We start from the raw sequence: 22888 nt of genomic DNA, 5'->3' as shown, positions 1-22888 counted from the left end.
GTACAGCCGGTCCTCGTTTATCCGACGTATTGCGTCCCGCAAACCGCCATCGGATAACAAACTGTCGGATCGTGGGTCCTTGTTAATCCACAGCGTTGAGTGTCGGATAAGCAGTTCCGACGTCAGATAATGCGTTCAGCGGACTTCATTATGCGGCGTTGGATAAGGCATTCGACGGAAAGCAGACAGTCGGATACCGAGGAACACCTGCAGTGGAAAGTACAACGCACCCAGCAAAATGTAGTTAAAACAAAGCACTTAAGCCAACCAAGCTGTAAATTATCAAAATAAAAAAAAGTAGGGTACTTATCCACCCCTGGAATGGAACAGGTAGCCAGATGAGACACACGGATACGCAGAAGAGATTTAGTATTAGTATCCAAAAACTGGAACAGAAAAAAAAACGCAAAAAATAGGGGCTAAATGCTAGAACCCATTCCCACGTGACCCTAACAGCCCTGTTGTGTTTCCCTCGGTCAGTCTTGACCTTCTAAAGTTGCGCGACTTTAGAAGGCCAAGACTGACCGAGGGAGACAACAGGACCTTTACTATGCAAAACCCTATTTGTAGGGATTATAAGGGAACCCACTAAATTAGGGGGGAGGGGTGGTGTGTCACATGGGAACGGGCCTTGAAGGGGGGGGGGGGGGTCTGTCAGCCCTGTCATTGTTCTTGCCCCTCTTTTAGTTTGTCTTCTCCCTCCCTGTTCCAAGTACCCTAGGTGTTCCCCCCCCCCCCTCATTTACAGCTGGGTTGTCCTATACCATGAAGTGTTTTGTATTGACTACATTTTGCTGGATGTGTTGTACTTTCCACTACTATGATTTTATATTATACGTTAATTAAATATTTTTCTTGTTCATTACCATTTTTGGTGTCCTATTTTTGGGAGTATATAGGTACCCCTGTGAGAGTTTCTTCGTTTTGAGTGCTGAGGACACTTTTGTGTTTTGTTTTTTACACTATAGATGGAAAAATTATGCCGCTTCCACACCATGTACTAGCTCAGGAATTCCTCATAGACCAAGGCATAGCAACCATATAACAGAACACACAGGCTTATAATTTCAGTACTGTATAAACGTGTGGGTCTGTGTATTTTTGTGCAAGTGCGAAATCGCATTTGTAAATCTCCTGTAATCTAATCTGAAACACTATAAAGTTTGATTTCAAAGTATGGTTCAAAGTGTGTGTTCAAAATGTTTCTGAAAAGCACGGAGACGAGAAGGCCACTGTCTGATTGATAATGAATAAGGCTGTCCATAGACACTGAAGCCGTGCGGAGGCGCGCTGAGGCAAAACGGTGAGCGTGTGCCATCCGTGGGCGTCTCTGGGGGGCGGGCCAGTGACGTCACGGAGCTGGTTCACCCTCATTGGGCGAACCGCTCACGCGACCGGCCCTGCGCTCCCGTGAGCACCGAAACGAAACATTTGGTAAGACACACGCTTCCTCAAGCGTGCGCGAGCCCCTGCTAAAGCCGCTCTCATTGCGGCTGCAGGGGCTCACTGGTAAGCATGCGTGCGCCTCAGCACAGATCAGCGCCGCTCCCTGCACCATGTCCGAAGCCTTATGCGTTGATCCAGCTTTTCCCACTCCTGAACGATACATTGTTTTACGAATCAGTTTTTTCTGTCCTAGCGACCGTCCTTTATTAGGAAATATTTGATGTAAGCATTTTGAACCATAATTCTTGCTCCGTCTCAAGCACTTTATAACATGCTTATCTTCTTCGCTAAACACCATTTTGAAACTATGCGCTTGATGAGGTCATCGCATGTCACCAATGTCAAAGAATATTAATTGGATTATCAAATAATTCTGACAGACCTATAATTGCTCACATTTTTGATGAAAATGTTGTGCTTTTTATGCAAGATATGCCGAAAAATAAAAGGGGTGCCGTTTGTTTTCTGAATAGTGTAGATATTAGTGTGCCTCTGTTTATACTGTGTGTATCGATGCCTTTGCAGGTTCATCTGGCTTCAACTTCTAGTTCTCATTTGGCGTTCCAGTTTCTGGTCTATTAGCAACTTTGGAATAAAAATAAAAATAACAGTACAATTTTATAGAAAGGGTTATTATTACAGTCAGGTAGTTTGCAGATATTGAACCACTTCAGGGCAGGAGTATGAATTATTGTTCAAAAACATGTTTGCTTTGATAACACAGTAGAGAAATATAGATTTTTCTAAATATTTATTGGTTATGGATGAACATATATACATATCATCTACAGATATCATAAAATGGCTACTAATGACAGTAATGTGTTCATTTAGCACATGATCCATAATAACAAAAGTCACAGTAAAATACATTGTAAAACATTTTCGGACATTTATAATGTAGAAATAAGAATCAGGACTGCAGCCAAAATCTTGTTATTAGACTCATTTGGTATATTTGTTCCCCAACAGTATGGCAAGGGGGGACAATGCAACACATAGGAATGTGGTGCTTTCCATTCCAGCAGTGAAAGAGCTAGAGTGGCAGATCCATTTGCTTGGTCACTTTTAGAAAAAAGTGCCCACGTTTTTAACTGTATTGAAGGCATACAAAACAATCACTTGGCATTGTAAACTCAATCACAAGGGTTTACAACACACACACACCTTTCCCTCTTAACACAACCAAATTGTATTTGGGAACCAAGTTGTGGTTGGATGAAATGCAAATACTCTGGGAGTTTTGAATCAAAATCATGGCAAAAACGACCCCCCCCCCCCCCCCCCAAGTGTTTATTATTCAAAGTTTTGCAGCCAGAAGATAGATAAATAGAGCACTGTTTGCATAAGCAAAATACATTCTTAGCAGAGCTTGCAATGACGTAGTTTGGATGGTCTTCCAAAGATGTAGCCACTTTTGTAACTGTGGTCATACTTTTCCATCCGAATTCACCAAGCTCTGTTAGTCTAATAAATGTGACGGTAACTTAAGTTAATGTCTGTTACTTGCAACGCAAGAGAATATTCTGCTGTTAACCAGGTTTTAGTCGCGTAAAAAGCATGGTGTTATATTTAGTCGTTGTTCTGAAGGATATACAAAATTAGCCTGAATCATTTTCACCAAGTTCTGGTAAAATTAATAATGGGAAATAAATAGCAATACTTTAAGTCATACCCAACGCTCGTGCTATTCCCATCCAGACCCTGAAATAAGGCTTTGCTGGGGGAGATAAGGGGAACAGACCAATTTAGAAGAGGGCCCATTGACATATATACCTAATAGATTAACCCAGGGGTGCTCAACTCCAGTCCTTAAGATCCCCCAACAGGTCAGGTTTTCAGGATATCCCAGCTTCAACACAGGTGGCTCAATCAAAGGCTCAGTCAGAGACTAAGCCTGATTGAGCCACCTGTGCTGAAGCAGGGAGATCCTGAAAACCTGACCTGTTGGGGGGGAGGGCTTGATGACTGGAGTTGGGCACCCCTGGATTAACCTATACTCCACGTGGTGAGATACCCATGAACACACCAGAGGGACCTGGGAAAATCGCACATTTAAAATGATTTAAATGGTTTTGTTATCGTTACATTGTGTCCTGGTGCCAAGTGAATCTAGGCTTATGTGTTCAGGAAAGATCAAAATATCTCCATGCCTCTCTGGAAATAAACACACTGCAGTGTACAGTGATACTCCATCTAATCAGAAAATATAAATCTGTTCTCCTTTCATTTAAAAAAAAAAAAATCTATTTTTTTTTTTAGACCTTCCTCTTACTTCCTTATAGCCTAAACCAGGGTTGGCCAACAACAGCCTTCAAGGGCTACCAACAGGCCAGGTTTTCAGTATATCCCTGCTTCAGCACAGGTGGCGGTGCGATGTCTTAAAACACATTTTTGTCGCTGAAACACACCTTACAGCCACTTCACTTTAGTGGGTAGGAATTCTTATGGAATAGCATCACTTACAAAATAGAAGGCTGTGTCATTTATTTAAAAGTGGCATTGGGACGGTTGCAAGTGTACAGGTACTCGGTGTCACTGGATCTTGCATCACTTTAATTTCCAGCATGGTATATGTGCTTTTAATTATACAATGATAAGAATCAATGTGCATGAATGGGTATACATTCTGACAATGTACAGTATGTACAAAAATCAACATAACATTATTATTTTTTTCCAAATAACATACAAAAAATGGGAAAAAGTAAGGCACCGGGCTGTTTCAGTAGACTTTGCTTGAATGATGGGATTACCTATAAATGTTATTTAGCAATAACAATTAGTATTTTTTGTGAAAAGGCCTATTACTAAACAAGTTGTTACTGCAGAAGTTTAGGAGCTTTCAGTGGCATAAAAAGTGTCCAGTGCCTGTACTGAACTTTATATTTTACCGCTCTTTATTATAATCACTTTATTGTTGATTATATCCTGAAACTTTAGGGACCGATTTCTATAAAGCCAACGAGTTTTCAGTTTGGGAAATCCGAATCCGATCAAGCAGTCCTACCTACATAGTCTGCAAATTAAGAGTTAATCATTACTTACAGCAGGGGCACCAAGATTTTTTTTTTTGGGCGGGGGGGAGGGAGCGTCATCTCAATTTGATGTTTCCAGCGACCACAGCCCGACGTCACTGTCGCCGGCACTATAAGCGTAGCCTTACAAGTGCAGGGTTTAGCTGCAGCATCATTGTCCGAAGTCTTTAATCTACTCGTATCATTAACTACTGCTAACCAACGTAGCACAAATCAGTGTCATCCTTCTCAATCGCTGCTACGTTTCCTTGCAGATAAAGTTCATAATAAGAGCGATACTTATACTAATCTATTTGGTACTTAACTTCAGACACGCGCAAATCTCTCTACCGTTTAGCCTTGTTTTAAGAAGAACACATCATTAGTAAGAACGTTATACTAGTTTGACCACATATAAAACATGTTGTCAAGTGCCATCCACATTGTGACTGTCAACTTCGATTCAAAATTAATGATTAATATTCTTTTTGCTTGGATAGATTTCACTGTTATTTTGTGCGACATCCTGTGACATTTTCATGGAAAGATGTCCTTGTCTACCACTAGCAGACCAAAGCAGGACCTTTACATACAGTTTTCTTCATACAATCACAGAAGTGAAACAAAAATAATGGAGAACATATCAAATTGGTAACATACTGAAGCTCTATTGAATTATCGGAACTAAATTTTATGCATTTTTGTTAAGTATTCAAAGAACCCAAAAAGTTATAACGCTCAACCCCGTTATAACGCAATCCGTTACAACGCGAATCCGCTTATAGCGCGATGCAAGCGCGGCTCCCAATTTTCGGATTTATGAATACTTTACGACACGATTATTGGTGTCTTAAATACTTTATTGTACAATGCACACAATTGTACATTATTTCTAACGTGATCCGCTTATAACGCAATGTGATTCTTTGGACCCCAAGCACAGCGTTATAACGGGGTTGAGCTGTAGCAAGTTTCCGGTTATCTTACATCAGAGAACATTGTATTTATTACCCCAGCTATCTACTTAATATAAGTACTACCTTAATAATGAACGCTTTGGTGTTCTATCATATGCAATTATTTAGATTATAGCTATGCTTTCTTTAAATGCTTAGAATTATAATGGGACCTCATGTCTTTCCTCAGGTTAAACTTTGCACCACAAGCTCCACACGTGTACAGATGGACATCCATATGCTGTTCTAGAAGGTCCTTGCTTGGGAAAGTCTGAAAACAGACCTGACATATCGTTTCCCCCGCTGCCAGGTGAGAGATCATATGTCGTAAGTGATCATGTTTCCTGAAATTGCCTTGATTACATAAGGAGCACACATACCTTGCCATGCCCGTGTGCATGTCATTATGTAATCGAAGCTGGCGTTCTCGCAAAAACTGCTTTCCGCAAGTTTGACACGCAAACTGTTTTTCCTTCGTGTGGACCGTGTAATGTTCCCGTAAGTGGCAGCGTTGGTAAAAACCTTTCCCGCAAAGGTTGCAGAAATGTTTTCTCCTGTGATCCCGGTCATTCTCATATAAAACAGAGTTCCTGAAAACCTCATGATCCAAACACTGGGACATGTGCTCGACCACCAGGTTCTCAGACTCAAATCGTTGCCCACAATTGGGGCAGCGAAAAGGGCTGGCTGAATGCTTATAGATTTGCTTCTTCGCACTGTCATTTCTCTGAATGCCACTTTCGTTTAAATCATCCCACGTATTCACAACCACATCTTCTACTGTAGAAGACTCCACCATGGTATCGCCAAAATGATTTTCCTCATCTATTTTATCGTTCTCCGTTTGCTCTTGGGGTTCCCCACATCTTTGGGCATGTTCCTGCAACTGCCTACCTTTCACCAATATTTGGCCACATTTGCCACAAGCACATATATTTTCTATGTGCTTGGATAAGTAATGCGATGAGAGGTCATCCTCTGTAATGGTCAAGCCACACAGTTCACATGCAGTATCAGTCGTATCTGCTATTGCTGAATTTCCCTTTCTATTTAAATATCTAGTATTTTTCCGGCCATTTCGGTGTGGATTTATAGATAATTGGCTTCTTAGACATTTCATATCAACATTACTTTTGTTAAACTGTTCCTCGACATAGTAACTACTACTAAGGGTTTCATCAGGTTCCTCTTTCAAATCTTCAATAGCAGATGATTCAAAGTAATCTTTGTCTGAGATTTTAACAATGTTAATATCATCCATTTCAACAAGGGAATTTTCATCAGGCTCAATTTTAATGATCACTGGGTTTTTATCATCAGTAGTCTCAAGGATTGTGTTTTTTATTTGGTCCAACGTAACCACCGAGTTTTTACTACTTCCAGAAGATGAAGAATCATCAGTGGATTGACTTGAATCTGCTTTAAATCCATTGTCTTGGGAAGGAGACAGTTTAGAAGGGTTTGGGGATGCTCTGTCATTCTGGTCACTAATATGCGACTTTTTGCCTTGATAAGTGTGTCGGTTGGTACAAGTCTGTACATGCTCATCCAGAAACTTCTCACAACTGAACACAAACCCGCAGCTGTCACATGTATAGCTTCTTCCAAAACGCCCGGGCACATCCGCCCTCCTGTTGGAAACCCTTGAAAAAGCATTTTTCTTACATACATCAAGCATCTCCTCATGGAACTTGATCTGTAAACTATCTTCTGGCTTTTTTTCTTGCAATGTATTAATTGAGAAGGCTGGCTCTGATGTCCAACTGCTTGGACCCTCTCCACTCTTGGCCACAGAATCATCAGACATACGCACACCAAATATCATTTTACCATGATGGCTGCTAGATGCAGACGAGGAGCACTTCAAACTAGGTGAGAGGTCATCCTCTGTAATGGTCAAGCCACACAGTTCACATGCAGTATCAGTCGTATCTGCTGCTGCTGCTGAATTTCCCTTTCTATTTAAATATCTAGTATTTTTCCGTCCATGTAGGTGTGGATTTATAGATAATTGGCTTCTTAGACATTTCATATCAACATTACTTTTGTTAAACTGTTCCTCGACATAGTAACTACTAATAAGGGTTTCATCAGGTTCCTCTTTCAAATCTTCAATAGCAGATGATTCAAAGTAATCTTTGTCTGAGATTTTAACAATGTTAATATCATCCATTTCAACAAGGGAATTTTCATCAGGCTCAATTTTAATGATCACTGGGTTTTTATCATCAGTAGTCTCAAGGATTGTGTTTTTTATTTGGTCCAACGTAACCACCGAGTTTTTACTACTTCCAGAAGATGAAGAATCATCAGTAGATTGACTTGAATCTGCTTTACATCTATTGTCTTGGGAAGGAGACAGTTTAGAAGGGTTTGGGGACGCTCTGTCATTCTGGTCACTAATATGCGACTTTTTGCCTTGATAACTGTGTCGGTTGGTACAAGTCTGTACATGCTCATCCAGAAGCTTCTCACAACTGAACACAAACCCGCAGCTGTCACATGTATAGCTTCTTCCAAAACGCCTGTGCACATGAGCCCTTCTGTTGGAAACCTTTGGAGTGTTTTTCTTACATACATCAAGCATCTCCTCATGGAACTTGACCTTTAAACTATCTTCTGGCTTTCTTTCTTGCAATGTATTAATTGAGAAGGCTGGCTCTGATGTCCAACTGCATGGAGCCTCTCCACTCTTGGCCACAGAATCATCATACATACGCACACCAAATATCATTTTACCATGATGGCTGCTAGATGCAGATGAGGAGCACTTCAAACTAGGTGAGAGGTCATCTTCTGTAATGGTCAAGCCACACAGTTCACATGCAGTATCAGTCGTATCTGCTACTGCTGAATTTCCCTTTCTATGTAAATATCTAGTATTTTTCCGGCCATGTAGGTGTGGATTTATAGATAATTGGCTTCTTAGACATTTCATATCAACATTACTTTTGTTAAACTGTTCCTCGACATAGTAACTACTACTAAGGGTTTCATCAGCTTCATCTTTCACATCTTCAATAGCAGATGATTCAAAGTAATCTTTGTCTGAGATTTTAACAATGTTAATATCATCCATTTCAACAAGGGAATTTTCATCAGGCTCAATTTTAATGATCACTGGGTTTTTATCATCAGTAGTCTCAAGGATTGTGTTTTTTATTTGGTCCAACGTAACCACCGAGTTTTTACTACTTCCAGAAGATGAAGAATCATCAGTGGATTGACTTGAATCTGCTTTACATCCATTGTCTTGGGAAGGAGACAATTTAGATGGGTTTGGGGACTCTCTGTCATTCTGGTCACCAATATGCGATTTTTTGCCTTGATAAGTGTGTCGGTTGGTACAAGTCTGTACATGCTCATCCAGAAGCTTCTCACAACTGAACACAAACCCACAGTTGTCACATGTATAGCTTCTTCCAAAACGCCCGGGCACATACAGCCTTCTGTTGGAAACCTTTGAAGGAGTGTTTTTCTGACATACATCAAGCATCTCCTCATCGAACTTGATCTGTAAACTATCTTCTGGCTTTTTTTCTTGCAATGCATTAATTGATAAGGCTGGCTCTGATGTCCAACTGCTTGGACCCTCTCCACTCTTGTCCACAGAATCATCATACATACGCACACCAAATATCATTTTACTGCTAGATGCAGACGAGGAGCACTTCAAACTAAATGAATCAATATCCCGTATATCTTCCAAACTGTCTGGGATAATATACAGTTGCAGGTAGCTCATTGCAATTTTCAGTTGCTCAAAATCTGTGGGGGCCGCCAACATTTTCCCCAAGTACATAAATTGTAAAATGAGGTCAAAACAGTCTGCGCTGATCTTCGTGTTGCTAAGATTTAGCTGGGCCACCAGGTGCTGGTCATTTATAAAGATCATTTTAAAATAAGAGCTGCAGGCTGCTAGGACCGCCTTGTGCGCTGGAAAGTAGACGTCATCAATAGCAATGCAACAGTCACAAAGAAAACCCCATTCTCTCTGATTGTACAGTTGCTGGAGGACATAACTGCAATGGCTTGATCTTTCCATCCTCTTGTTTTTCTCACAATAACCTTATGTAGGAAAGAAAAAGAAAAAAAGGTTAAGTTACAAAAAAATAATAATAATAATTTAACTGGAGTTTGAGCATTATGCAAGAAAGGCAACACTAACAATGAAAATATCTTTCTAAAAATATATTTATTGTAACCATTTCTTTTCAAAATGAGTATCCCAGTCGCAGGCAATAAAAAAGAGTATTTGGCAACGCCTAAGGCCGCGCATATAGTGCCCGCGACGGGCGACGCGGGCTTTCTGGCATTTGATTGGTTCAGGGGCTGTCACATGAGGCGACAGCCCTTGAAAAATTAAATATTGCCAGCTCCCAAATTTGTCGCCGTCGCGCTTACTTATAGTAACGCGCACGTGGCAGCAATGTATTTGTTTTTGGGCGACATCGCCGTCACTGTACGCACGGCCTAAGTAATATCAGTACATCAGAGGGGATAAATATTTTATTTGTGTCAAGCACGAAACCATGGACCCAATGCTTTAGAACAACGGTCTCCAAACTTTTCAGTACGAGGGTAACATCGTATATTCTACACATTTTCGCGGGCCAAAGAAAAATAATCTTTTTTTTTTTTTAATCATTTTTATATATTTTATCAATTAATGAATACGTTTTATTTGGATCTTTTGGGGGTAATCAGCATGATACGATTCAGAACAAAAGAGAAATGTGGCAATTACAAAGAAAGGATGCCGTGCTTACACTGGGAAATGATATATAATGAGCAAAAATATATATATTTCAAGTTGCTGCGGGCCAGATAAAATCTTGTGATGTGCCTGATGTGGCCCCTAGGCTGTAGTTTGGAGCTCCCTGCTTTAGAATATAAGCGCCCAACAGATAATACCGGGAAAGTATTAAAAAGTATTTTTTTTACTTTTGCAGATTTTTTTTAATTTAAAACAGCTGAATAACATGTGTTTTTGTTACTGTACACAATGGTTCAATTAAATTTAGGTTCGGAAATTGCTAAACAAAATAGGAATACATAATACTTAGTAGTTTTGTTAGAAGGTCACCCCTACGCAACGATAAAGCAGATACTTTAAGCTTTTAGGTGGTTAAGTCTCAATTGAAAAACAGCATTTACAACACTACAATAGCAGCCAAATGTTTTGCATGAATATTTCTCCAAAATAGAAAAAGTGCTGAATAATATCACTATGACATACAAGTGAAAAATACTCTATATATCCGAGACATTTACTCTTGAACAGTTTACATTACAATGCAGCCCCCGTGCAAACTTTAGGCTGAGCTCAGACAGGCTGCTACGCTACCGCGCCTCTCTGCTGGGCGATGTATGCACATCACCAGCAGACAGAATTACGCGATGGAAGGCGGGACTGTAAAAAAACAAAAACAACAAAACTGGGGGGCTGTGATTGGCTGGCGAAGTACACGTGACGCAGCTGCCGCTTGAAATCACAATGTCAGTTATCTTCGGCTGAGTTCAGACAGGCTGCGATGCGACGTTTCGCTTTGGCGGGTGGAAGTTTTCAAACTGAAAATGACCCCCAGCAACGAAGTACAGCGTTGTCGCCGCTGTACTTGAAAAAGACAATTGAAGTTGTGATTTCGGCAGCCGCGTCACGTGTACTTTGCCAGCCAATCACAAGACACACACGGGTTTTTTTTTTTTTTTTCAAAGTCCTGCCTCCAATCGCGTTATTCTGTCTGCTGGGGATGAGTACATATCGCCCAGCAGATAGGCGCGGACGCACGGTAGCGTTGCAGCCGGTCTGAGCTCAGCCTTCAAATGCAGCGGCGACAACGCTGTACTTCGCCGCCGCCGGGTGTGATTTTCAGTTTGAAAACTCACACACACCAAAGCGAAAGAGTGGCGAACGTGCGCACGCAGGTCACATCGCAGCCTGTCCGAACTCAGCCTAGGGCTGCGGTCCCAGTCACTGCCACAGCGCACGGCTCGGCGTGCGCTGTGCGTGTAAGCACCGCCCCTCAAAGTACGCACCTTCACGCTGAAGGTGCAGCCGCGCCGTGCAAGATTTTTTAAACTCAATGAAATTGAGTTTAAAACTTGCGACGGAGGCGTGGCCACGCCCCCACCGGCGGTTCATCCAATGAGGGCGAACCTGACGCGTGACGTGATGGCCACGCCCCCGCAAATCCCCGAGCACGCCCCTTCCCGTCGCAAGCTCCCTCTCTCCCTGTCAGACCGCAGATCGCGGTTAGCGCTGTGCACGCGCCGCCCCCCCTGCCAGGCGCGCGTCAGTTATGACTGGGACCGCCGCCTTAGTGTCAGTGCAGCAGCAATCATGTTAGTAAGGCTGAGCTCAGACAGAACGCGATGCGACGTTCGCTTACGTGTGCGTGCACATTCGTCACTCATTCGCAGTGTTCTGTGGGAGTTTTCAAACAGAAAAAGACCCCAGGCAGAGACGTGCTGCGTTGTCGCGGCTGTAGCTCAAGCTTTTCAACTGAAGTTGAAATTTCAAGCAACAGCTGCGTCACGTGCACTTCTCCAGCCAATCAGAAACACGCACTTTTTCCCACCCCTTAAGTTACGCCCTCAGTCGCGTCATTCTGTCTGCTGGGGATGTTCACACATCGCCCAGCAGACAGGGGCTCGCGGACGCACGTCCGTGTAGCAGCCTGTCTGAGCGAGGCCTTAGGCTAAGGCCCCGCTCCCTCAGTCAGCGCGCCCGCACTGCATGCAGGCAGCGTGCTGACAGGCAATTGACCGCTACCTGCGGTCTGTAGGGAGCAGGAGCCGGAGGGCGTGGTTTGAGCGGAGGGCTGCAGCGGGGGTCTTTCAGGCTGCAAGAGGGTGCACACATGCCCTCTCCCCCCCCCCCAACCCAACATATACACACACAGCCAGAGCTGGCCGCAACCTCCCCTGCATGCACAGCCTGCACGCACAGGGGGGTGGGGGGGCGTGCAGATTTTGAATCGCAGGCGTGGGTGCAGAAGAAACTGGCTGCTTGGATTGATCCTTTTTAAAGCTGCTGTTTCACAAGTCACCAGCTGCCCGTAAATCGTCTTCTGCCTTCACCTACTTTTCTACCGGCTCCTATTCAGTATGCTACAAACATATACACATCAGCCCTCCCTCCCATAGCTAGACTCCTCCCCTCCTCCTCATAGGCTCCCTGAAGCACCACGTGACGCGTCGCCGCTTGGGATCACGATCCTCGTGTATCCCCTGCTGGCTGACGCGTCAGTGCGCAGCGGGCCTTGCAGCAAGGAGGGAATGGGGCCAGCTCGGAAGGAACTCCGGTCTGGTAAGTGACGCGCACGCGGCCGAGCGCGCCGCCAGATGCAGCGGGACCCAGGCCCTAGGCCTCGTCCAGGGCAGAAACTGGCGCTCCAGCGCTGCTCCCTGCTCAACCGGGCGATTCCTGGCCGGCTAGGTGCGCACGCGTCTGGAGGGTGCGGCCATGACGTCACCGAGCTGGTTTGCCCTCATTGGGCGAACCGCTCACGTGACACGCTTGCGAGTAGCAACATCAATTTTGCTTGCTCGGCAAGCGGCCGAGCGCCCGCCCGCTCACGCAGGCCACATGCATTGTCGCAATGTGTCCAGCGGAGCGCGCGCCCGCTCAGCACCACCCTGGACGAGGCCTTAGTGTCACTGCAGCAACAATCATGTTTGCCCTTCAGATTAGTCATTGCATTTCCTGTATCACATATTTACATGACAGGAGGTAGATAGAGAGAAGGGTTGGGGGATTCTTCTCCCCCCCCCCCCCCCCCAGCCTGATCCTATGATGAAGTCACATCCTACACAGGCAGCCAATACCACAGCTGCAACTTGCAGGGTCCTCCTGCCTATCAAATCCTTGTCCCAGGAACTCACACTCTATATTGCATGTGCAAACCTTGGTAACCCCTTGTGTGCCAGCGTACATTGGCATTAAAGTTGCCAAAGGCAGGTTTAGGGCATGCAATGTGCAGCTAGGTTCCACGTCCCCACTATGCAAAACAAGGCCACGATTTGGGACACAATAATAGAGGAGCAAAGAAAAGGTTGCAAACCCATTGCACAATGATAGATATATACATATATATATATATACTTACCCTGCCGCTGCAATCAGGATGCATGTAAAGATGGCTGTGCTGGGGCTGGTTTGCATGGGCTGCGGTTGCTGTTAGGTCACTAAGGCTGCAACAAAGGACTTCCGCAGCAGTGCAGGAGCAGCCACGCGGCGCCACTGACGCACAAGCGCTATCCCTGCGCCCAGCCGGACACTGGCCGGATGTATGAGTCAGACTGCGCCTCTCTCTTCCACCCCGGGAGCTCGGGGAAGGGCAGGCGGCGGCGGCTGCGGCACCGGTCTTCTTCCGTTGTAGTAGCGTTCTTTCCAGTTACTGTGTACGCCATCTGTTGGACGTTTGTGTAACTGCACTGATTAAATTACATTTCAATAATCTTACATAGGTTCTGTAAACATATCATTTGTGTTCTCTTCAATTGTTTTACATCATATTCTAACTATTATAAATAGATTCACGTTTAGGGAAAAAAACTAGATTTTGTATCTGTCGTCCAATCCTAAATATACACTGATTCAGTGTAATGTTACAAATATAAATCGTATCTCCCATTGCTTTTCATCAAAAAACATAACTTATTCTTAGAGCACAGCAAATAAAACTATCACTTGTGAGTACATTCACGTCTAAGACAGGTCTGCAACCCTGCTTCTCTTGCCATTATCTCTTAGGCTGCGCTCAGACAGGGCGCTACGCCCGCGTACTTGCGTTCGTGCCTTCGCCGCGCACGCCTGCAGCCCAGCGATTTCTGATCAAACTGCAGGAGTTGGGTCGCGGCGTTTGGGGGCGTGGCGGGGGCCGTAACATACACGTCACGGAGCTGGTTCGCCTTGATTTGCTGAACCAGCTCGCGTCACGCGACTGACTGTAGGCCAAAATTTCAATTTGGGTTGTAATGGTAAAATGTCGCAGAGACAACGCTGCACTTTGCCGCCGGTGGAGTTTTCAGTTTGAAAACTCCCACCGAACAACCCAAATTTGCGACGGACGTGCGCGCACACATCTCAACGCACCCTGTCTGAGCGAGGCCTTAGGCTGCGTCCAGGGTGATTGCGCGCTCGCGAGCTGCGTGATCAAAACAATGTACCTGAATTGTAATGTCCATATTGCGTGCGTGCACATGAGCGTGGGTAGGCGCAATAAGTGCAGAGACAAAAAAAATTGTCTTTGTCGCATGATATCGTGGTCACGTGCGTGGTTCAGCCAATGAAGGCGAACCACTCATGTGATGTCACAGGCACACCCGCTGGCACACCTTCGCCCAACACCCCATTGCGTAACCCTGCAGGCCAGGAATCGCCCCAGCTTCTTCAGCGCGTGACATCACGGTGTTCGAGCATGAGCGACCGTGCTTTCACCCATACAATGCTTCCACTGTAGCAAGGGATTCTGGGAAATAACATGCAAATTACACATCAGTTTACATAGAACACTTTAACACACGTTTCAGTGTCATCCTGGCCCTTTCGTCATGCTCCGTTGCGGTATGTTACAATGTTCGATGTAAACTGATGCGTGTATTTTCTCAGAGAACTTATAAACAGAGATGATATGTTTTTGGGGGGAAAAAACTTTTTATTGGAGTACTTTTGCCCAGCGTTTTCAGTGCCTGCTGCTGTCTAATGTTTATAAATACGTGTTTTGATGTCCGGGTTGGCAGAGACATCGTTCCACACCAGCAGCTTTCTAAGGCTTGGTTCAGGGTGGTTACTACGTGACGTGCGCGCGCGCGCACGTTCGGGACGAAGTTGTGAAAGAGAATATCTGTTTTCAGGGTAGAAACGACCCTTGGCGGCAAAGAGTAGCGTTGACGCTGCTACATTTTGCCACACAAGCGAAATTGATTTTTTGGGCTGCAGTCGCGTCACGTGAGCTGGTTCAGCGAACCAGCTCCGTGACACATTCACCACGCCCCCCGCCACACCCGCAAACGCCACGACCAAACTCCTGCAGCTAAGGCATAGATCGCTGGGGTGCAGGAGCGCGCGGCAGAGGCGCACACGGACGCTCGCGGCCGTATTATCCACCCCGAACTCAGCCTTAGGCCGCACATGTAGTGCCCGCGACCGGGGACGGGTGACGTCACCGCTAGCAAAAGTTATATCTCGCTTTGCGGCGGCGCGGGCGTACCGGTATTTGATTTGTTCAGGGGCTGTCACGAGGCGACAGCCCTTGAAAAATGTAATATTTCAGCATCCAAAGTTTGCGACGCGACGTCGCTCCGTCGCATTGTCGCCGTCGCGCTTACTATAAGCGCACGGCCTTAAGCTTCTTTCCAGGATAGGGGTACAGGATGGGCGAGTGCCGCTCTGATTCTGAGATTACGTTTTTGTTGGTGCCACGAAATAAAATGTGTATTTATTTTGTGTGTGGTACATTTGACGTAATATTTCCGCTTCATCCCCCAACTCCTTTATTTATTCAGGTATGGTTAAACTCCTGGACCAGGCCGGACATTTAGAATACAACTATGAACTCCTGTGTTTGTTTGCAATTCAAGGCAGCTGTGATTTCAGCATGCCAGGGCACCTGAGCTGCCGTTAAAATAGGAGCAAGTATTTAACTGCGTCAAAGGCCAGCCCCCTACTCCCACTCAGGCCACTGTCATTTACTTACAACAAGTAAACGAACAAGACACTTGAGGGCAGCAACAAGCCACTTCCCCAATCAGCACACAGGCTGCTAACAAACAAAAAAACCGGCTTGGTCTGGCTTGGGTCACGTGACGCTGCCCTCCTCCTCCCCCTCCTCCCCCTCCTCGCGAGACTGCGCGAGACCGGTGGAAAAGCAGCTGTGGGGCGGGCTGCGCATTTTTTTATTTTTTTATTTGCTGTGCACGGTGAGCGGGCGGCGCGCGAGAGGCATTGTGGGTAAGGAGCTGGGAAAGACGTTGGGCCGCCTCGGTTCATTTGAATGTGGCAAGCGCGCGTGCGCGCGCGGCCGCTGGCGGGCATCTGCCTCGCGCGGCCGCTGTTTGTCGAAGAGAGAGAGGGGGGGGCGCGCGCAAAATGGCTACAACACAAGAAGTGGCGCCGAGTGCGCTGTGCTGTAGGGAAGCGGCCGAGATAATAAAATACCCGGTCACGTCAGCTCCCTTTAGTGCCAGAGAAGCCCGCGAGGAGTGGGAGGCCATGGCAGCAATGCAGGAACTTCAATGCTTCCTGCTGTGACATGCTGACTGCAGCTACTCCCCGTGTCCGGGAAACTGCAACGTAACTGAGATTTACGTGAATTGTTTTACTTAAAAGTAACACTAAAGTCATTTTTGGGTTTTAATAAATACCAAAGGGTCTATGCATCAAGGCAATTGTGGTGGAAAGTGTGTGTGTGTCATTTCCCAGAATCCCTTGCTGCAGTGGAAGCACTGTATGCTGGCCGATAATGGTGAAAGGCAGGGTTGCAGACCTGTCTTAAGGCCAGGTCCATAGTGCCTTTGCCCGTGCGGAGGCGTGCGCGGCTGTGACATCACCCACTTCAAGCGGGTGCAGTTTTTGGCCATGGTACGTGCGCCGTCTGTGGGCGTGCCAGTGACGTCACGGAGCTGGTTCGCCCTCATAATTGCGCCCGCATGGAGCAGTCTGTTTGCACAGCGTCTGCACGGTCTGCTGTATCATGGCCCCAGCCTAAGGCCTCGACCAGATAGGGAACTGGCGCTCGTGCGCTGCGCCCTGCTTGACTGGGCGATTCGTGGCTGGCTAGGTGCGCGTGTCGGGGGGCGTGGCCACGACGTCAGAGCTGGTGAACCGCTCACGTGACGCGCTTGCGAGCATCAAATTTGCTTGCTCGGCAAGCAGCTAAGCCACACACATGCTGGCCACACACATTGTCCCGATGTGCCTCATCGTGGCGAGCGAGAGCCCACCCGCTCAGCGCCACCCTGGACGAGGCCTTAGACATGCAAATGAGCACACAGTAATATTTCCATTTGCTATATCCTCCCCGCGCCCTGGAGAGATGAAACATTGACCTCAGTAATAAACAGATGCTTGGCAATACAAGCTTGTTTGTCTTTGCTGTGCGACGGAAGGGTCACATGCACAGTTCAGCTAACGAGGACGAACCGCTCACGTGACGTCGTTGCCACGCCCCCTATCGCTCAACCCTGCAGGACACTGATCTCGGCAAGTACAGGCGTGCGTGACTTCATGCGCTCGGTCGCTGTACTATGGCCTAGGCATGAGTCCTCGCGTGTCTATTACTTTCTATTATACCTCAAATGTTGCAACTCAGGCATACAGGCAGGACACCATTGTTAGTGGTGTGTCACTATAATCAATTAAAAATATATATGTATCACACACACACACAACTGTGAGTGCTTATTTGCATGTCGTTACCCAGAAACCGTGGCTGCAGAGGAAGCATTGTATGCTAAGAGATAATGGGGTGGGGGGGTTTGTGTACCTGTGTGAGACATCAATGTGCACGTAAGTGGAATTGCCCCATCTGTCTCAGTTTGTGCTTTGGGGAGTATCTTGATGGTGAATTGGGAGGAGCTCACGTGGTGAACATTGAAATGTATTACATTCCGCATTTGTGCATCCTTTTGATGGCCCAAAAATATTCACCGGAGTGGTGCAGGGTCGGTTTCTAGTTTTGCAGGGTTTGGTGCAGGGGCTTTTGCGGGCCTCTTACCTGGTCCAACGAGGCATCAGCTCTGGCGCCATGCGGTGTCAATGTTTTTGTCCTGGCAACGCGATTTGATGTCGTGGCTTCATGATGACGGTACCCTGTAAGAGGAGATGATGCGGCCCCGGCAATCAGTTTAATTGTGGGGAACAGCACATGGCCTCTGTAAGCTCGCGGTTTGGTGCAGGGGCACCGATGGAACCGCCACTAAGCTAGCCCATGAGTAGTGTAAGTTTAAGGCTGCGCTTATAGTGCCAGCAACGGTGACGTCACGCTTCGGTCGCTGGAAAAATCAAATTGACTTGACTTCAGCGATCGCGACCAAGCCGTCGCTTCTAAGTACTTCTCCTGATTTGCATTATTAGATTAAATGAGTGAATTAAGATATATATTAAATACACATTTTGAATCTGCTTTTGGAGGACGTTTAGTTCCTTGCTGATTGTTCTGCACCACAGGAATTGTATAATTACTATGCATATTAGCCTCTCCCCACCCCCTTCCCCATTTGGATATAATATAACCTCTTTACTACCTGAGTACCCTGCAACATTGCTCTGTAATCGGACTGACAGGGTTAAAATATATACTGCATTTGCTTTCTTTTCAGAAACCATGGACCCATCTAGCCACAGTCTAGTGCTGCTTCAGCAGCTGAATATGCAGCGGGAGTTTGGTTTCCTTTGCGACTGCACAGTTGCTATTGGGGATGTGTATTTTAAAGCGCACCGATCAGTACTTGCAGCCTTTTCAAACTACTTCCGGATGATCTTCATCCACCAATCCAGGTATAACTTTATGATCACACTAATTGTAACTTTTTTTATAATGCGTTAATACTTTTCTCATTAGCTGGCTTTAACCCATTCTGTAGTTGCCAGGGAAGGCGGACAGGAACTTGAATTTTAGGGCAGTACAAGTGCACCCTAAACTTACAATGTTTACAAACATTGCTAGGAAAACATTCCAAATGAATTAAAATGTACTCCAGCTTGGAGTATTTGTTAAAAAACATATCACTGGCATCCGATTTATGTGTTCTTTCTTGGGTTTGCACCTTTTAAAGCGTTAATTCCATGTTTAAGGTGAAAAGGTTTATGATCTCTCACTGTAATAACATTGAGAATCTCTATACATGTCCACTATCATTCTGAAATCTAAGGCTGAGTCCCCGCTGGCGCTGAGCGCGCTCATGCTTGGAGAGCGCTCCAAGCATGAGCGCCGAGTGTCCTCCGATTTACGCAAGCGCGCGCGGGGGGGTGGCATTGTGGGCCAGCTGAGCGCGCGGGGAAGTCAGATTTTTTTTGTTTTGGTGAGTGCGGGTCAGCGTGTGTGCCGGCGCGGGAACTTACATATTTACGCAACCTAACTTTTTTCATGTGCATAGCTTTACTTACGTCATATTCATTTGAAAACACATGAACTGCACTTTAACTAAATGTTAAGTGCTATTCAGGAATAACTATAATATTTGCACTGATAGCCGGGATATTTTATTAAGGTAAAATGTGTTTGTTTTTGCAGTGACTGTATAAAGATCCAGCCAGCAGATATTCAGCCTGATATATTCAGCTATATTTTGCATGTCATGTACACTGGAAAAAGCCCAAAGCAAGCTGTTGATCTTATACGATTGGAGGAAGGAATACATTTTCTCCATGCAAACCTCCTTTCACATTCTGCCAATGAGACATCCCAAGTGTTATTACCAGAGCCTACAAAAGCCTCTAATTTATATGGCATTCAAATCTCAACAGCCCAAAAAACACACAAGAAAACCATGAAACTGAGAGACAATCCTTCAACTGCAACGAGATCAGTCACACAGGGAGAGCACCCTCAGTTGCAGTTATCTCTTGCCATCGGACTAGAAGGTGGAGGCCAAGATCAGCAAATTTCACATTTTCCTGCCCAAGTAGGAGCAGCTGGGCAGTCCATAGAAGAGATTCAGCAGATGGCAATGTCTATAAAGCAAGAAACGTGTGACCACGAATCGCCACATCCATTACCACCTCTAGAAGATTCAGAATCTACCTTCCTCAAGGTTGGTAACAAGATGTATTCGTGCCATTATTGCGGTGCACGTTTGGAATCCCGCGTCAATTTAAGAGATCACCTGCACATTCATGCATCTCAGTCACTTCCCTTCGGAGTACCTGCGTCCATTCTAGAGAGTGATGACCTGGGAGAAATCCGCCCCATCCTTGAAAACATAGAGAACATGGAAAGCCTGCAGCTTGATAACTATCTCCTAAACAAGAATGAAGAGCCAGCACAACATACAAGCCACAGTCACCAAGCCCAGCTGCTGCTCAATCAAATATCGTTCCTGTCAAAAGATGCAGATCCAGGAGTAGAGGTGAACTGCAACTTTTCATTTCTAAAAAAAAGAAAGCTCAGCTGCACGCTGTGTGGGCACAAGTTTCTTCGAAGGAGCCAGCTGCTGGAACACCTATATACACACAAAAGTAAACCACACAAACCTGGCAGGTACCAAAGGTTTGGTAATCAGGTGGACCAGACATTACAGACCTACTGCAACAATTTGACTGACGGCACCCAAAAAAGTTCGGATGCATCACCAGACCACATGGAATCCCCTGGGGAAGTGGATACCAGTGTCCCACAAGAAAATGTAGAAAGTGTTACAGGAGAATAAATGTTTAGTTGGGCTTTTGTAAATGTGTATGCGTTTTACTGGTAATCCCTCTTTCTTCACCCCGGTAATGGAGGCATAGGATGACCCATTGTAGGACTATTGAACACTGAAGTGCGTAGATATTTCCTTCTGTGTTTTAACTCAAAATAAGTATCATATTTTACCTTCTAAAAGTTATATATATTGCCGGTATTGTAGTTTATATACATTTACTGTAAACTGTTACCACTAATGAAATGTAGACTGTTCACACAAGCTATATATGGGATATATATAGTGTCTTTGCGCAGAAGGTATTCATTTTGTAGCTTTTCATCTGCATGGCCCATAATATTGGTAAATGAACGCCTGTATGACACAGTGTACATGAACACAGAGATCCATGTGTGTACTACTTGTAATCACTGTCTTGATTATGTTTAGTAAATGTATATGTTTTATTTTGAGTATTGTATTTGATATTTTGAGCTGTACTTTTGTTGGAAGTATTCTTATTTTTATATTTAGAATTCTTGAAATCAGTACAAGTACAAAATATATAACCTGAAACCAGGTAATTTCTCCTGAAGTATTACAGAGTAGTTACTAAATAAAAATATATATATATGCCAACAATGTTTATCAAAGTAAGTTATATACTGTGAACTCAGTCTGGGCTCAATTTTCGTAACATACCCTCGATCCCATGCAGGACTGGGCATGATGAGTAATTGTTTTCCAATAATCATTTAATGATTAAGCAAGTTACATGTCCTCATTATGTTTTATAATCTTCTCAGGAAACCCCAGTCTGTTCATGTTTTGGGGATAGACAAGTAATAGGCTGCATGTAAGCCTGAGGGTTTCCTCATGTTTAATTCCATGGTGACTACCACAATCTGGTGAGACAAGCTTACTGGCCATGTGTTGAAAACCACTTTATTCTATGTTCATCTTTTTGTATTACTTGCAACCACTCTCAACACAACACAGTCAAAGATTTAAACCCAAACTGATATGTCCAATAGAATAAGATTGCTGTTTTGGTGTGGCTTCACGCACTCCATACTTGCTTGTCCCAGGCTTAGCAATGCAGGCTGTGTTTCGTAGCACGCAAAAGCTCTAGGGAATCCATGTATTAAAATGACAGGAAAGGACGGGGGCAGATTCACGAAGGGGCGATGCAGTGTATCGTATCCCGATCCGCCGCTAACTGCCTTCAAGTCAATGTGAAACCCACCACTGCAACTTGCTAAATCCCAACTTAAAAGTGAGATGACAACTAGGTGATTCCATGTTACAACCCAGAATTCTTGTCTGCAGCTTAATCACTGTAAGATCTGTAATAATGGGGGGTTGATGTGGTAGGTTTTTGAGGCCTTGTGTGTATAAAATAAATATGGTTTTAGCTGCCATTTTGTTGGTCACTAATTGATGCTCAGTTAGCCCTTATTCTACAACATGCTATTGCACAGAAAACCCCACTGTAGTATTTCTATAGAATAAACCCATGTATTTTGATTTGTTTTATATATCTGTGATCAGAGGCTTTACATGTCCACTACAATGTTATTAAAAACTAAAGCGGTGCGTTCATTCAAGAAAAGTAACACTTGGTTTTACGAATTTGCCGTGGTTTCCTTTAAATTTTGGTACTACATTGTTTCTAAGGCCGCGCTTATAGTCTCGGCGATGTGACGTCGCGTCAAAACAAATGCATTGAAGCCGTCGCGTGCGCTTATAGTAGGAGTGACGTGACGGCTTGGTTGTGATCGCTGGAAGTCAATTCAATTAGATTTTGTCAGCGACCGCAGCGTGACGTCAGCTTCGCCGTTGCCGGGACTATAAGCCCGGCTTTAGGCTACGGCCCCAGTCAGTGTGCGTGCGGTGGAGCGCCTGGTGGCACGAGCACCCATTTCTGCAGCGATCAGTGGACTTCTTATTGCTCGTGACAGGGAGTCGTGGTGGGGTCACGGCCGTACGGCCATGACATCACTTGGCTGGTTCGCCCGCATTGACCAAACCGCCGCCGTGACGTAGCCAGCGCTTGGCCGCCGCACCAATAGACAACTTTCTTGTCTTTTGAAAATATGGTCGCGCCATCGCGCTTTGAGT

The 22888-nt window shown here is 45.1% G+C and overlaps 2 protein-coding genes across 8 annotated transcripts; one reads left to right on the top strand and one right to left on the bottom strand.

The window, feature by feature from the left end:
* Positions 1-2180: 2180 nt before the first annotated feature.
* ZBTB1 (zinc finger and BTB domain containing 1) lies at positions 2181-13849 on the bottom strand. The gene is made up of 2 exons (XM_075614884.1): positions 13531-13849; positions 2181-9487 (listed from the first exon to the last, which is right to left on the bottom strand). Exon 2 carries the CDS (start codon positions 9462-9464, stop codon positions 5556-5558), a length of 3909 nt encoding a protein of 1302 aa, XP_075470999.1. The 5' UTR covers positions 9465-9487; positions 13531-13849; the 3' UTR covers positions 2181-5555.
* Positions 5707-22305, top strand: ZBTB25 (zinc finger and BTB domain containing 25). Of its 7 annotated transcripts, none has more exons than XM_075614892.1 (3): positions 5707-5729; positions 18746-18923; positions 19660-22305. In XM_075614892.1, exons 2-3 carry the CDS (start codon positions 18751-18753, stop codon positions 20792-20794), a joined length of 1308 nt encoding a protein of 435 aa, XP_075471007.1. In that variant the 5' UTR covers positions 5707-5729; positions 18746-18750; the 3' UTR covers positions 20795-22305. The 7 variants fall into 7 exon arrangements, with proteins under 7 accessions (XP_075471007.1, XP_075471001.1, XP_075471002.1 ...); XM_075614886.1 differs by lacking the exon at positions 5707-5729 and adding an exon at positions 12686-12731; XM_075614887.1 differs by lacking the exon at positions 5707-5729 and adding an exon at positions 16234-16376.
* The last annotated feature ends 583 nt before the right edge of the window (positions 22306-22888 follow it).

Source organism: Ascaphus truei, chromosome 9, assembly GCF_040206685.1.
Source record: "Ascaphus truei isolate aAscTru1 chromosome 9, aAscTru1.hap1, whole genome shotgun sequence".
Taxonomy (NCBI): Eukaryota; Metazoa; Chordata; class Amphibia; order Anura; family Ascaphidae; genus Ascaphus; species Ascaphus truei.
This window is presented reverse-complemented; position numbering and strand designations above follow the sequence as displayed.

Excerpts from the sequence above, each read along its gene's own strand:
- ZBTB1 (XM_075614884.1), bottom strand. The coding sequence starts at position 9,464 with ATGGAAAGATCAAGCCATTGCAGTTATGTCCTCCAGCAACTGTACAAT.
- ZBTB25 (XM_075614886.1), top strand. The coding sequence starts at position 12,701 with ATGGGGCCAGCTCGGAAGGAACTCCGGTCTG. Across the intron at positions 12,732-18,745 it reads TCGGAAGGAACTCCGGTCTG|AAACCATGGACCCATCTAGC; the intron begins GTAAGTGACGCG and ends CTTTCTTTTCAG. Across the intron at positions 18,924-19,659 it reads ATCTTCATCCACCAATCCAG|TGACTGTATAAAGATCCAGC; the intron begins GTATAACTTTAT and ends TTGTTTTTGCAG.